General features: G+C 40.0%; 1 protein-coding gene across 2 annotated transcripts in view; it reads left to right on the top strand.

The window, feature by feature from the left end:
• XPNPEP3 (X-prolyl aminopeptidase 3) overlaps nucleotides 1–14,709 on the top strand; it is a 62,412-nt gene that overhangs the window by 22,278 nt on the left and 25,425 nt on the right. For both annotated transcript variants that reach the window (XM_081248112.1, XM_081248111.1), the window contains exon 4: nucleotides 2,481–2,683. In XM_081248112.1, coding sequence (XP_081104238.1) covers nucleotides 2,481–2,683 — 203 coding nt within the window. The remainder of the gene's footprint in view (nucleotides 1–2,480; nucleotides 2,684–14,709) is intronic.

Below are 14,709 nucleotides of genomic sequence, written 5' to 3'. Positions count from 1 at the left end.
AAATGGGAGCAGAAGTCAAATCACAGGCCAGATTGGGACTAAGACCTTCCTTGCCTGTTTAGACAAAGTTCTTCATCTCCTAAAATAATTATCAAGCAGCATTGCCCTGGGCACCATGAAAAGAATATGAATCTTGGGCTTCCCTGGTGGCATAGTGGTTGAGAGTCCACCTGCCGATGCAGGGGACACAGGTTCGTGCCCTGGTCCGGGAAGATCCCACATGCCGCGGAGCGGCTGGGCCCGTGAGCCTTGGCCGCTGAGCCTGCGCGTCCAGAGCCTGTGCTCCACAACGGGAGAGGCCACAACAGTGAGAGGCCCACGTACCGCAAAAAAAAAAAAAAAAAAAAAAAAGAATATAAATCTTTTCCACAAGACTTTAAAGATTTCATTTATTCATTTGCTAAATCTTCATTGGATTATTCATTCACAGAGACTTTTAACTGTTCTAGTTTGAAATCCCAGACAGAGGATTTTAAAGTGGAGGATGAGCATGGGCTGCTTTTCAAGATTACTGACCAGTCTATTGACCTTTGATTACTACTTATCTTACTGCTTTTGCCAATTCTTCCAAAAAAGGGCAGTATTCTCAAAGAATGATTTATTCATCACCAGCATCAGAATCACCTGGTGATGCATTATAAAATTACAAATGCATAATAGATACTGGAAATGTAAAATCTGCAGCCCCCACTCCATACCTACTAAATCAGTACCTGCATTTTAACAAGATTCTCAGGTGGTTCGTGTACACGGTTGAATTCATGCCCCTTGAAATAGTCACTTTCTCTACTCTTATTCTAGTGAAATTATGATCACTCGGAATGTTTTGGGATTCCTTTTCTGGAACTTTTCAGAATGTACACTGCATTATAAACTATCCTTAGTGATTCTTACAAATCTACAGCTCTAGTAAGCATTTTATTTTTTGAAGTGTCCAAAAGTTACTTAGAGCCGAATTTGATAAATAAGATAGATGATCAAGTTGGAAAATACTTGATTTTAGACAAAATAATGTATGATCGTAAAATTTTAGTCTGATATTCTTGTAAGGTTTATAAACATTTCTGAAGTCAGTCTCTAAAAGAGAATTTCAAAATTGTTTCCAGTGATCATAGATTGAAAGTTTAAAAACCTAAAAAGGTTGGTCTGTGATTTTATAAGCTGACAGCAGGTGGTCATGGTTGTTTTACTTTTTAAAAATTACAACAATTAAATTTCTATTGAAAATAAAATTAGAGTTTTACATGTAATCTACATTTAAAATCACTTTTATTTTAAAGTGAAAATATTTAGGAGATTGTACCACTAATACATATCCGATCAAAATTTTTACGATTTTTTTCCCTCTTCAGTCCCAAAGTCCATTGTATGAAACATACAAACAAACCTTCAGACTTAGATTGTCGTGACTACTACTCACAGGTTTCTTTTTTATTATTACTATTATTTATTTATTTATTTATTTTTGGCTGTGTTGGGTCTTTGTTGCTGCGCACGGGCTTTCTTTAGTTGCGTCAAGTGGAGGCTACTCTTCGTTGCAGTGCGTGGGCTTCTCATTTTGGTGGCTTCTCTTGTTGTGGAGCACGGGCTGTAGGTACGTGGGCTCCAGTAGTTGTGGCACGTGGGCTCAGTAGTTGTGGCTCACGGGCTCTAGAGCGCAGGCTCAGTAGTTGTGGCGCACGGGCTTAGTTGCTTCGTGGCATGTGAGATCTTCCCGGACCAGGGCTCAAACCTGTGTCCCCTGCATTGGCAGGTGGATTCTTAACCACTGCACCACTAGGGAAGCCCCTACTCATAGGTTTCTGTCAGAAAAAAAAGAAAGGAACAAATAGAGACCTGATGTAAGTGGAAAAAATTTTCATAATGAGCCTCATCTTATATCTCAGGCAAAAATTGACCATTTCCTTGGATCTCTATAGTGAAATGGTGAACTGTGGTTGTCTGTAATGAGAATACATGGCAGATGGAAAAGGAAGGATTTCTTGGGTAAGTGTGGATTAGCATGTATTATCAACTATGAGAGCTCCTTTCACCAATACTGAGATTGTTTGTAAGGGATGGAACACTTTTAACCATAAGGTCACGAGCTGAGTACTTTTTTCTGTCCTTTTGTGTTTAGTTATTTAATGATGCCTCTAGCTCAGTTGTGTGGAGAACAATTGTCGTAATTGTTCTTTAACAGTTAATAAATAATAAAATAAAAGCTTGCGTAAAGCTTTAGTCTCATCTATCATCTTCATTAAAAGCACTGAAGTTTGAGGGCAGAAAAAGCTGCGTGTTCAGTCTCAGAATATCTTGCTATTTTCAGGGAATGGCCTTTCCAATGATTTACGATCCAATCCTTCAATTACTTCGGTCCTGAGAGTTTGTGTTCAACCCTTTAGAGTTCTGTACTACATATTTTACAGTTTTGACTCTTGTTCAAGTCATTATGACAGGTGGTATTTCTTGTTGCTGTTTTATTTTAAATCTGTTTTAAGCTGAGACACATACACTGTGGTATGACTGGATGAGGCCCCCTCACATTCAGCTCCACTGTGACTACATGCAGCAGCTGGCAGAGGTCAAAGCCAGGAGCAAGAACAAGGTTCGGGCTGTGCAGCAGCTGGTACAGCATCTCAGGCTGATCAAATCTCCTGCAGAAATTGAACGAATGCAGATTGCTGGGAAGCTGACATCACAGGTATGGCTCCTACTGAAAAAGTTCTTTGCAAGTTAAAAAATCTCAGCTCTTAGGGTTCAGTGAGCACCTTGAGGTTGTGTACCCAATGTAGTAATCTCATGGCACATGGACATTTAGCTTCTGCTTTGATGTTTACTGAATGTGTCTAGAGACTTGCTCAGTACCTTGCAAGGCATATCAAATATCCCTCTTGTATCTTTTACCCATGATCTTAGTTGTTTCTCCTTGCAACAACGTAAATTAATTCATTTTATTTCCTTTCCTTACCATATCTACAATAATAGCAGCAGTTAGAGTTTGTTAAAGAAGATTCGTATGATCTAAAATGACAGTGCTTACAAATCTGCAGTTTATTACAGGAGAAGGGTACAGTATAGCAACAGCATTAATGTAAGAATACCTGTCACACCCAATGGCTGTCTCACAGCTAGGTCTAGAGAAGCTGGGTGCACACTCCTATTGTCCTCCCTCAGTAAGGACCAGGCAAGGTGCATTTTCTCTGTGGCTCAGGAACCACAGATGCATGTACAGAACACCTGGGAACCAGGGAGCCCCAGATAGAATCTCAGCTAGGGATTTTTGCGTTTTGGTCTCATTGGCATATTCCTGCTAGGTAACAGAGCTCTCACAGAGACCAAGTATAAACCTTTAATCTCACTGTTATCAATACTGACAGGCTGATACAAACTGTACTGACCTGAAATTTCTTGCAATACTTTGTTTTTATTGTGGTGAAATAAATAAATAAATATATATATATATATAATAAAATAAAATTTACCATTTTAGCCATTTTGAGTGTACAGTTTGGTGTCATTAAATACTTTCACATTGTTGTACAATCACCATGACTGTACATCTCAAGAACTTTTTTGTGATTTCATGCTGAAACTCTGTGCCCAGTAGGGAGTAACTCCTCATTCCCCCTTCTTGTAGCCCCTAGTAACCACTGTTCTACTTTCTGTCTCTATGAATTTGACTACTCTAGGCAACTCATATAAGTGTAGTCATACAATATTTGTCCTTTTGTTTCTAACTTATTTCACTTATCATAATGTCTTCAGGATTCATCCATGTTGTAGCATATATTAGAATTTCCTTTCTCTTTAAGACTAAATAATATTCCATTGTATGTATATACAGTGTTTTGTTATCCATTCATCCGTTGATGGTCATCTTTAGGCTGTTGTGAATAATTCTGCTGTGAACGTTGCAGTAAAAATATCTGGTTAAGACCTGACTTTCATTTATTTTGAATATATACCCAGAAGTGGCATTGCTGGATCAAATGTTAATTCTTTGTTTAATTTTTTGAGGAACCACCATACTGTGTTCAGCAATTCATAAGGGTTCTAATTTCTCCATATCTATGACATTCTGGGTTTTTTTTTTTTTTCTGGTACGCGGGCCTCTCACTGTTGTGGCCTCTCCCGTTGCGGAGCACAGGCTCCAGATGCGCAGGCTCAGCAGCCATGGCTCACGGGCCCAGCCGCTCTGTGGCACGTGGGATCTTCCTGGACCAGGGCACGAACCCACGTCCCCTGCATTGGCAGGCGGACTCTCAACCACTGCGCCACCAGGGAAGCCCTTTTTTTTTTTTTTTTTTTAATAATAGCAATCCTAATGGGTATGAAGGGGTATCTGTGTTTTTTAATACAGTTTTTAAAGGTTATACTCCATTTATAGTTATTATAAAATATTGGCTATATTCCCATGTTGTACAATACACCCTTGTAGCCTGTCTTACACCCAGTAGTTTGTACCCCCTACTCCCCGATCCCTATATTGCCCCCTTCCCTCTCTCTCCCCAATAGTAACCACTAGTTTGTTCTCTGTATCTATGAATCTGCTTCTTTTTTGTTATATTCACTAATTTGTTGTATTTATTAGATTCCACATATAAGTGATATCATACAGTATTTGTCTTTGACTTATTTCAGTTAGCATAATTAACACCTTCCAAGTCCATCCATGTTGCTGCAAATGGCAGAATTATTTCTTTTTTATGGCTGAGTTGATTGTGGTTTTGATTTGCATTTCCCTAATGGTTAGTGATATTGAGCATCTTTTCATTTGCTTATTGCCCTCACAACACTTTTAATCAGTATGTTTCATGCCATGCCTTGACCAAAGTAGTACCATGCAGAAATTTAGCAAAACAGCTCAAGCTAATTCTAGGAATTAACAGTTCACACCCCCCGACCCATTGTCAAGGCTTTTTCTAATAAATCCTTAGTTTGATAACAGTTACTTGCCTTACAATGTCATACAATGAGATAGACAATCAAAGTGCACATGCTGAATCCATTTACAATATCTACAAAATATGGGGTTGGTATAGATTTAAACAGACAGCTGAACCTTCCACTTGTACTTTCTCATGTTTTTGTACTAACCGTACAATTCTTTTGCTTCTCAGAGCTATAGCTCTCTGTTCTTTTTGGCATATGTTGTCTGAATTATTAAGAATCATTATCTTTCATTAATCAGCTGCAGGTATTCATCAGACCAGTTCTGCTGCATAGGGAATAAGATCCTGAGAAGGCTTTAACTCAATCTCCCATTATATTAGATCACTATTAGTATCTACAGTGTTAATTTTACTTATGACTCCATATTATACCTTATAACAATACCACTGTAGTTACACTATAAATCAGACAAAATAGTGGTGTTATCAATTTGTCCCTCCCTACCCAATCTACCTTTTCCCATATACCATGTATTATTCCTCATAGGAGTATAAATCAGAGACCATATCTGTTTTTTCAGGATTCAGAACATTTCGAGTACATAGCCAGATTTCTTCTCTCAGGTTACATGGTTTGACAGATACTGGTGCCCAGTAAGAAGAGTCCTGCAACAGAACCCATTTATCTACCACAGGAAGCACTATAATATTTAAAGTTTGTCCAGTACTCACAAACTACACTATAGGGAAAGAATGGTTAGCCCTCATTTGAGGTGCTGAAGCTGGTAAAGAGCACCTCGACAGGTTGCATCCTCTAGTTAATATTTTCCGTAGACTACAGGGCCCATAAGTCTCCCACAAGTTCATACCCTGGATTTCTGCTATGGGAATTCCTGGCCATAGGGCTTGGGATGCCCTGGACTCCATTTGAATTAAGGTATCTCTTAACCTAGCTTATATTAACACGTAAGCTTGTTCCCTTCTCATTGCTGGATTGATTTGGGCATGTTGTCTTAGTGTATGCTGTAATTAAAAGATCCATTTTGTGAGCACTGTGTTATTACTTCAAGTATCTTGCCACTTTTGTCTTTACTCCTGGAATAGGATGCCTTCAAGGCACCCTATTCATGTTAGTAGGTCTTTTTCATTTGTAGGTCTTTCCTCATTAAAAGCAAATCTGCCTGGCTAGTTACTCATAGCCCAGCTCCTAATTCCTCTAAGGCTCTCATTTCAAGTGGGCCAACACCAGACATGTTGCCATTGAGTACTAACTGCTTTAGTACAATTAGGAAATAAATTTGGTACCCCCAAAATGGTAATTCCTCCAGGCCTAGATCATATGAATTGACTTTGGTCTACTCCTAAACAGACTTTGGTTTGAGTTTTCTGTAGCGCTTCCCATAACCAACCACAACAAATTCCAAAATTCTCAGGAATATAGGCCCCCTAAGTTTTAACTTTTTCTTTGTCAGTGATCCAAGTGTCCCAAATGTCCCTCCTCCTCTTCATGCCTATTCATCCACAAGAAAAGGGCAAATAGCTATTTTTACACATAATGTTATTATGACAGATGGGACATGTAGTAGATGCCATTCTACTATCACATTGTGGTACCTTTTTTAAACCATCATCACAATTAATAGCTACATAATGTCCATTTAGATTATTATTAATCAGTGTTTTTCAGGTTCAGCCTGTTAAATATGCCCACAGGTTTCTTCCCATCACAGGTCCTCTATAATAGATCTATCCTATGAAATGAGAATCAAAAAAACTAGCTACATTTATATTGTTTCATGTAGTCAAACACAGAGCTCCCATCTCTTCATCCATTTTGAGGACATATATCACTCTGGGAAGTGTGTTTGTTAGGTTGGCTATTGTCTAGCTCTCGTTTTGGCTCTTCAAAAGAGGAAGACCGCCTGCCGATGCAGGGGACATGGGTTCGTGCCCTGGTCCGGGAAGATCCCATGTGCCGCGGAGTGGCTGGGCCCGTGAGCCATGGCCGCTGAGCCTGCGTGTCCAGAGCCTGTGCTCCGCAATGGGAGAGGCCACAGCGGTGAGAGGCCCGCGTACCGCAAAAAGAAAACCGAAAACAAAAGAGGAAGAGATTTCATCAGAGCCCTTCACCCAAGAGCTTCTGAGTCAAGGCTAAGAGAAATATTATTCTCTTGCTTTAAGCATCCCTTGAGGCACCAAAATTGTTAGATTTTCCCTTTTGTGGCACTCATTTATTGGCTCCCTTTCCCTCAGCAACAACCTTGCCTTTCCATTTATCATTAATTTTAACCCATACCTTTCCCCCCTAAAGTAGAATTTTCTGGTCCAGCCACTGTGCTAGTCCATTCCCAATTATAAGGGGACAGATTGGATAAATACAGGAAAATGGAACTGTACTGTTGCAAGAAAGAGAATTCTTATTAACAATTTGAGCTTCGGTAGGGGCCAGTGATCTATGTCACTGTCCAGTGCATCTGCCTGGCCTGAGTTCCTCCATGTCCATGCATTTCATGGACCTTTGTTGACATTTCAGGAGATAAAATTAGGCCATCAACTAGTTGATTCCAATCACCTTCAAACCCTGGCATAGGGTTTCTTTGGTGAGCATCAACATGGCCTACTTTGTTTTACCCTCAGAGTTTCCGTAGAGATTTATATAGAGTGGTGGCCCACATGTGGGAATCTTATTCAGTTATTTATGGCCGATTGTTAGGCCAGTTTCACGTGCATCGGAGTCAGTATTTACCCAAATGGTGAGGCTTTTATTTGTGTCCATTTCTTCTATCATGGCTAGGAATACAGCATGTAATTCAGCTCAGTGGACCAACTTGTTCTTTGATAAGGATTTTACCTTCTGCTGGACTCAATATCTGCTTTCCATACAGAATTGCCTTTAGTTCTGAACTACCATCTGTGAACCAGACGAATTGCCTGGCATCCTTGGGCAGTTGGTCAAAAGGAAGGATCTGAGGAAAAAAGGCTCATAAAGATGATGAGTCTGTCCCATGGATCCCCTGGTAACATACTCCATATAGTGCATTTCCATTTTATGATGGAACTCCTTTGGGCATTGCCCTTCTTGTTGGAATGCTTTCTGGCATGAAATAATACTGTAAATGTATATTGGAAACCATTCTACATGAATGCAAGTTGTTGTAGGTTCTTACTGGTGATTGATAATGAGGAAAATACATTAACCTGATCAATACAGGATACCAGTCTCCTTTAGCTTGTGGTATCAGTTGAATAGTGTGGAGTGTATTGGGGACAGCTGAGTCTGTGTCTACTGTTAGTGACCTGGTTCATTAGCCTTCCTTATTGGCCACTGGGCTAGTACAGTGAATTTATGGTTTTATATTTTGGTTTTTTGGCCATGAGGCATGTGGGATCTTAGTTCCCCGACCAGGGGTCGAACCCACACCCCCTGCATTGGAAGGCGAAGTCTTAACCACTGGACCGCCAGGGAAGTCCCCAGACCTTAATTTTTATTCCTTTCACAGTAGCATCCCCTTATCCCCCTGAATTAATTCTCTCATCCCTAAGGGGCTTATTTTCAGCCCTAAGCAGTACTGCACACTGTGCTCCTGTATCCAGTAGACCTAAAAGAATTTCTTCTCGACCTCCAGTCATTGACTTACACATTTGTAAAAGGTCTTGGGTCCCCTGCCAGGAATTGGGTCAAGAGACCTTGGCCTTCATATCAATCTTCTTCTTCCATTACCGCCTTAATATTGAAATCCAGTATTTTGGTATCTGATGATGGTGGCTCATTGGAATCTTTCTCTTTCTAAAATTCCTCTAAATCAGATTAATTGAGTGTATCTGCCTTGAGATTTTTATATCCTGAGGAGTTTGAGGACAGGCAGTTGCAGGTTCTCCAGCTTACTGTAAAATTATCATTGTTTGGCACTCTGTCATTTTCTTCCTTTTCATAACATTTTAAATTAGCCATATAAAAAACGAATTGTAGGGCCTCCCTGGTGGCGCAGTGGTTGAGAGTCCGCCTGCCGATGCAGGGGACGCGGGTTCGTGCCCCGGTCTGGGAGGATCCCACATGCCGCGGAGCGGCTGGGCCCGTGGGCCATGGCCGCTGAGCCTGCGCATCCGGAGCCTGTGCTCCGCAAGGGGAGAGGCCACAACAGTGAGAGGCCCACATACCGCAAAAAGAAAAAAAGAAAAAAAAAAAAAAAAAAAAAAAAAAAAACGAATTGTTGCTCCCTTATTTTCTTTCCATTTGCTACTTTTTATTGTAAAATACACACTACCATTATAACCATTTTAAGTGTACAATTCAGTGGTATTAAGTATATTCACATTGTTTTGCAACTATTACCATTATCTATTTCCAGAACTCTTTAATCATCCCAAACAGAAACTCTGTAACCTTTAAACAATAACTCCCGATTTCCCCTCGCCCAGCCCCGATAACCTCTAATCTACTATGAATTTGCCTATTCTAAGGAAGAATAGGCAAATATTCTTCTTATATAAGTAGAATCATGCAATATTTCCCCTTTTGTTTAATTTAGCAGAACGTCTTCAAGATTTATCTGTGTCATATATATATCAGAACTTCATTTCTTTTTGTGACTGGATAATATTCCATTGTATGTATAGCCTGTACCTGTATTTTATTTATCCATTTATCTGTTTATGAATACTTGGGTGGTTTCTACCTTTTGCCCATTGTGAATAGTGCTGCTATGAGCATTGATGTACAAGTATGTGTTTGAGTCCTTGCATTAAATTCTCTTGGATATATGCATCAGAGTGGGATTGCTGGATCATATGGTAATTCTATGTTTAACTTTTTGAGGAACCATGTGGCTTCACCATTTTACACTTCTGCCAGCAATATACGAGGGTTCCAATTTCTCTACATCCTCACCAACACTTGTTTTTAGGTTTTTTTGGGTTTTGTTTGTTTGTTTGTTTGTTTGTTTTGATAATAGCCATCCTAATGGATGTGAAATGTTATCTCATTTTGGTTTTGATTTGCATTTTCCTACTCACTCATGGTATTGGACATCTTTTTGTGTGCTTATTGGATTTTAGTATATCTTCTTTGGAGAGATGTCTGTTCAGTTCTTTTGCCCTTTTTGTAAATGGGCTGTTTGTCTTTTTGTTTTTGAGTTGTAAGAGTTCTTTACGTAGTATTCTGAATACTATGTAAAGTATCAGATATATGGCTTGCAAATATCTTCTCCCATTCTGTAGGTTGTCTTTTCACTCTCTTGATAATGCCCTTTGACACACAACAGTTTTATTTATTTATTTATTTATTTATTTATTTATTTATTTATTTATTTATTTATTTATTTTGGCTGTGTTGGGTCTTCGTTTCTGTGCGCGGGCTTTCTCTAGTTGTGGCAAGTGGGGGCCACTCTTCATCGCGGTGCACGGGCCTCTCACTATCGCGGCCTCTCTTGTTGCGGAGCACAGGTTCCAGACGCGCAGGCTCAGTAGTTGTGGCTCACGGGCCTAGTTGCTCCGCGGCATGTGGGATCTTCCCAGACCAGGGCTCGAACCCGTGTCCCCTGCATTAGCAGGCAGATTCTCAACGACTGCGCCACCTGGGAAGCTCCAGTTTTTAATTTTGATCAAATCCAATTTATCTAGTTTTCTTTTTTTGCTTATTTTGTTGTCATATCTAAAAATCCATTGCCAAATTAAAAGCTATAACAATTCAGCCCTATATTTTCTTCTAAGAGTTTTCTTTAGTTTTAGCTCATAAGGGTAGTTCTTTCATCCATTGTGAGTTAGTTTTTGTATGTTTCTTAGCAGAAACATAGAGGTGAATCTTCATGACCTTAGATTTAGTAGTGGAGTCCTAGATGTGTCACCAAAAGCACTAGCAACAACAGCAAAATAGATAAATTGGGCTTCATCAAAATTAAAAACTTAAAAAAAAATTAAAACCTTCTGTGCATCAAAGAATATTATCAAGAGAGTGAAAAGGCAACTTTGGAATGGGAGAAAATATTTGCAAATCCTATATCCGATAAAGATCTAGTATCCAGAATATGTAAAGAACTCTTAACAACTCAACAAAAAAAAAACGTAAGGGTTCAACTTCATCCCCTTGGTGTCCTCTTTCTTACTGATTTTATTTCTCTTGTAAAGTCCTAAACTCTGTATTATCTTTTTATTATCCATATGAGGAAGTTGAGATAAAAAATCTGAAACTACCTGTTTATATCCTCCTGAGATCCAACAGCAAAGTCATATATGAAGCCCCTGCTGGTGAGCATCCTTTATCACAGTGTCTGTTATAAATTTAGTAAGGGGTATTCCATAAGGGTGCTCATTTCCTTCATCATACAGCCAGTGCAATACTGCCTACATCTACAGCATTTCTGCAGCTTCAGTAGGCACCAACCATTTATAAGACAAGGGAGAAGCGGGGCAATTGCCCATCTCTGGATATGTATGGTGGACCCCTCCCTTAATGCATTCTAGTAAACTAGGGCTTCCTCTGTAACTACAGTGAGCCCTAATTCCCCTCCACTCAACAGTGTTTAAAGCCAGAGACACTGCTCCTTGATCTAAAATTCTTAGGGGGCTTCCCTGGTGGCGCAGTGGTTGAGAGTCCGCCTGCTGATGCAGGGGACACGGGTTCGTGCCCCGGTCTGGGAAGATCCCACATGCCGCGGAGCGGCTAGGCCCGTGAGCCATGGCCGCTGAGCCTGCGCGTCTGGAGCCTGTACTCTACAACGGGAGAGGCCACAACAGTGAGAGGCCCGCGTACGGCAAAAAAAAAAAAAAAAAAACTTAACAGAAACATAGGGTGAATCTTTATGACCTTGAATTTGGAAATGGATTTTTAGATATGAAATGAAAATAAGCAACAGAAGAAAAACAGATAAAGTGGACTTGATCAAGATTAAAAACTGTTGTGTGTCAGAGGGCATTATCAAGAGAATAAAAAGACAACCTACAGAGTGGGAGAAAATAGTTTCAAGCCATAAATCTGATAATGGTCTGTATTCAGAATACTATGTAAAGAACTCTTGCAACTGAAAAACAAAAACACAAACAGCCCAATTACAAAATGGGCAAAAGAGTTGCAGAGACATCTCTCCAAAGAAGATATACAAATGAAAAGATGCTTAATATCATTAGCCACTTAGGAAATGCAAATCAAAATCTAAATGAGATACCACTTCACACCCAATAAGATAGCTTATTAAAAACTAAACGGGGCCTCCCTGGTGGCGCAGTGGTTGAGAGTCCGCCTGCCGATGCAGGGGATACGGGTTCGTGCCCCGGTCTGGGAGGATCCCATATGCCGCGGAGCGGCTGGGCCCGTGAGCCGTGGCCGCTGGGCCTGCGCGTCCGGAGCCTGTGCTCCGCAACGGGAGAGGCCACAACAGTGAGAGGCCCGCATACCGCAAAAAAAAAAAAAAAAAAAACTAAACGAACAAACAAAATAACAAATGTAGGCAAGGATGTGGAAAAATTGGAACCTTTGCACATTACCAGTGGGAATGTTCAGTCACTGTAGAAAATACTTGGAGGTTCCTGAAAAAATTAAACAATTATCATATGATCTGACAGTTCTTCTCTTAGGGATATACGCAAAAGAATTAAAAACAGGTACTCAAACAAATACTTGTACACAAATGTTCATTGAGACACTATTCAGGATAGCCAAAAGGTGCAAACAACTCACATGTCCATCAGTGGATGAATGGAATAACAAAATGTAATATATATATCAGTACATACAGTGGTATACTATTCAGCCATAAAAAGAAATGACATACATGCCACAACACTGATGAACCTTGAAACCATTATCCTAAGTGAAGCAAGCCAGACACAAAAGATCACATATTGTATGATTCCATTTATATGAAATATCCAGAATATGTAAATCCATAGAGACTAAAAGCAGATTGATACTTGCCAGGGGCTAGGGTGAGGGGCATATGGAAAGTAACTTTTACTGGGTACAGCATTTTCTTTTGGGGTGATGAAAATGTTTCTGAACTAGATAAAGGTGATGGCTACACAACATTGTGAATATAGTAAATGCCACTGAATTGTTCACTTTTATTGGTTAATTTTATGTAATGTGAATTTCATCTCAGGTTTAAAAAAAGAATGAATGTATTAGATGCCAACTATACTAACAATGGCAGTTAAACAGGTCAGTTGTTAAAGAAGTTAAAGTTGTCACTCAGTGACAGTGCTTACAAGTCTACAGTTAGTACAGAAGAAGGGTACAGTATAGCAACAGCATTAATATAAGAATACCTGTCACACCCAATGGCTGTCTCACAGCCAGGTCCAGAGAAGCTGGGTGCAGACTTCTGTTGTCCTCCCTTAGGACCAGGCATGGTACATTTTCTCTGGCTCAGGAACCACAGATGCATGCATAGAACACCTTGGAACCAGGGAGCCCCAGATGGAATCTCGGCTAGGGATTTTGGGGTTTTGGTCACATTAGCATATTCCTGCTATGAAACAGCATAGCCCTTCAGAGGTCCCAGGGAGACCAAGTACAAACCATTAATCTCACTGTTATCAGTACTGACAAGCTGATAGCAAAGTGCTTGGAAACTCTTCTCAACGCTGTTAACCAGCATATTTCAGACTTTGACCAGGATCAGTGCCGAGTGGGAACTTTACCGAAACAGCTCAGGCTAATTCCAGACCTCCTGGAATTAACCTCACAGCAGAATAGCACACAGACATTTGAAGGCTGCTTTCCTGTGTTCTACCTTAGTCTTTCCAAAGTGAAGACTTGTTTTCCTTAACTTTTCCTCATTTGTTGTATTTTCCCTTATTTTGGTAACCCTCCTCTGTGCCGTAGTTTGTCAGTGTCCTTCAAGTACAGTGTCCAGGGCTTTTGCCACGGCCAGACCAGCAAAGACTACTTATAGCTAATTATAAATGTGATAAGCATATGTCTTTGTCTTCCTGCAATCACTGATTTTTAAAATAAGAAAGAAAAACTAAGACTAGATCTGTGGGATAATGTTAAGGGCTCCAGAGGAACTGATATCAGTCCAATGATCAGATGTCTTTGAATAAGGTGTAAAATCAGTTTTAAATCTACCTAGGAGTATTCTGACCCACACTTCTGTCACTTGTCCACACATAGTTATCCTGAGAGACTATTTTAAGTATTGTCCTAAAATTTAGAAGTATTAAGTCTGTGGTATTCCCTTTATCTATCAATTCAGTAAGGACAACAGACAGGGAAATGGAATTTGGCCTTATTTTTCTTTCTTTTTTTTTTTTTAAGAAATCCAAAGAGGATTTTTAAATTTTTTTTTTAATTTTTATTTATTTATTTATTTTTGGCTCATTAGGTCTTCATTGCTGCCTGCGGGCTTTCTCTAGTTGTGGCGAGCGGGGGCTACTCTTCATTGCAGTACGCAGGCTTCTCATTGCGGTGGCTTCTCTTGTCGCGGAGCACGGGCTCTAGGCACATGGACTTCAGTAGTTGTGGCTTGTGGGCTCTAGAGCGCAGGCTCAGTAGTCGTGGTGCATGGGCTTAGATGCTTCCTGGCATGTGGGATCTTCCCGGACCAGGGATTGAACCCGTGTCCCCTGCATTGGCAGGCAGATTCTTAACTACTGCACCACCAGGGAAGTCCTGGCCTTATTTTTCTTAATAAACAATTTCTAGCTGTCAGTGATTGTATTCCCTCAGTTTTCCCAATTCTAATCTAGAATGTTTCTGTAAGATTTTTGGATATTTGGACAAAATAGTTTCCTTAAGAGTAGTTATGGTAAGAAAAGCAAAAACAAAAACCCCAAAACAACAAAAAAGAATAGTTATGCTACATTTCTGTGGCTTAGCCCAAACAAAAATTTCCCTTCT

Source organism: Mesoplodon bidens, assembly GCF_964165515.1.
Source record: "Mesoplodon bidens genome assembly, chromosome: 11".
Taxonomy (NCBI): Eukaryota; Metazoa; Chordata; class Mammalia; order Artiodactyla; family Ziphiidae; genus Mesoplodon; species Mesoplodon bidens.
This window is presented reverse-complemented; position numbering and strand designations above follow the sequence as displayed.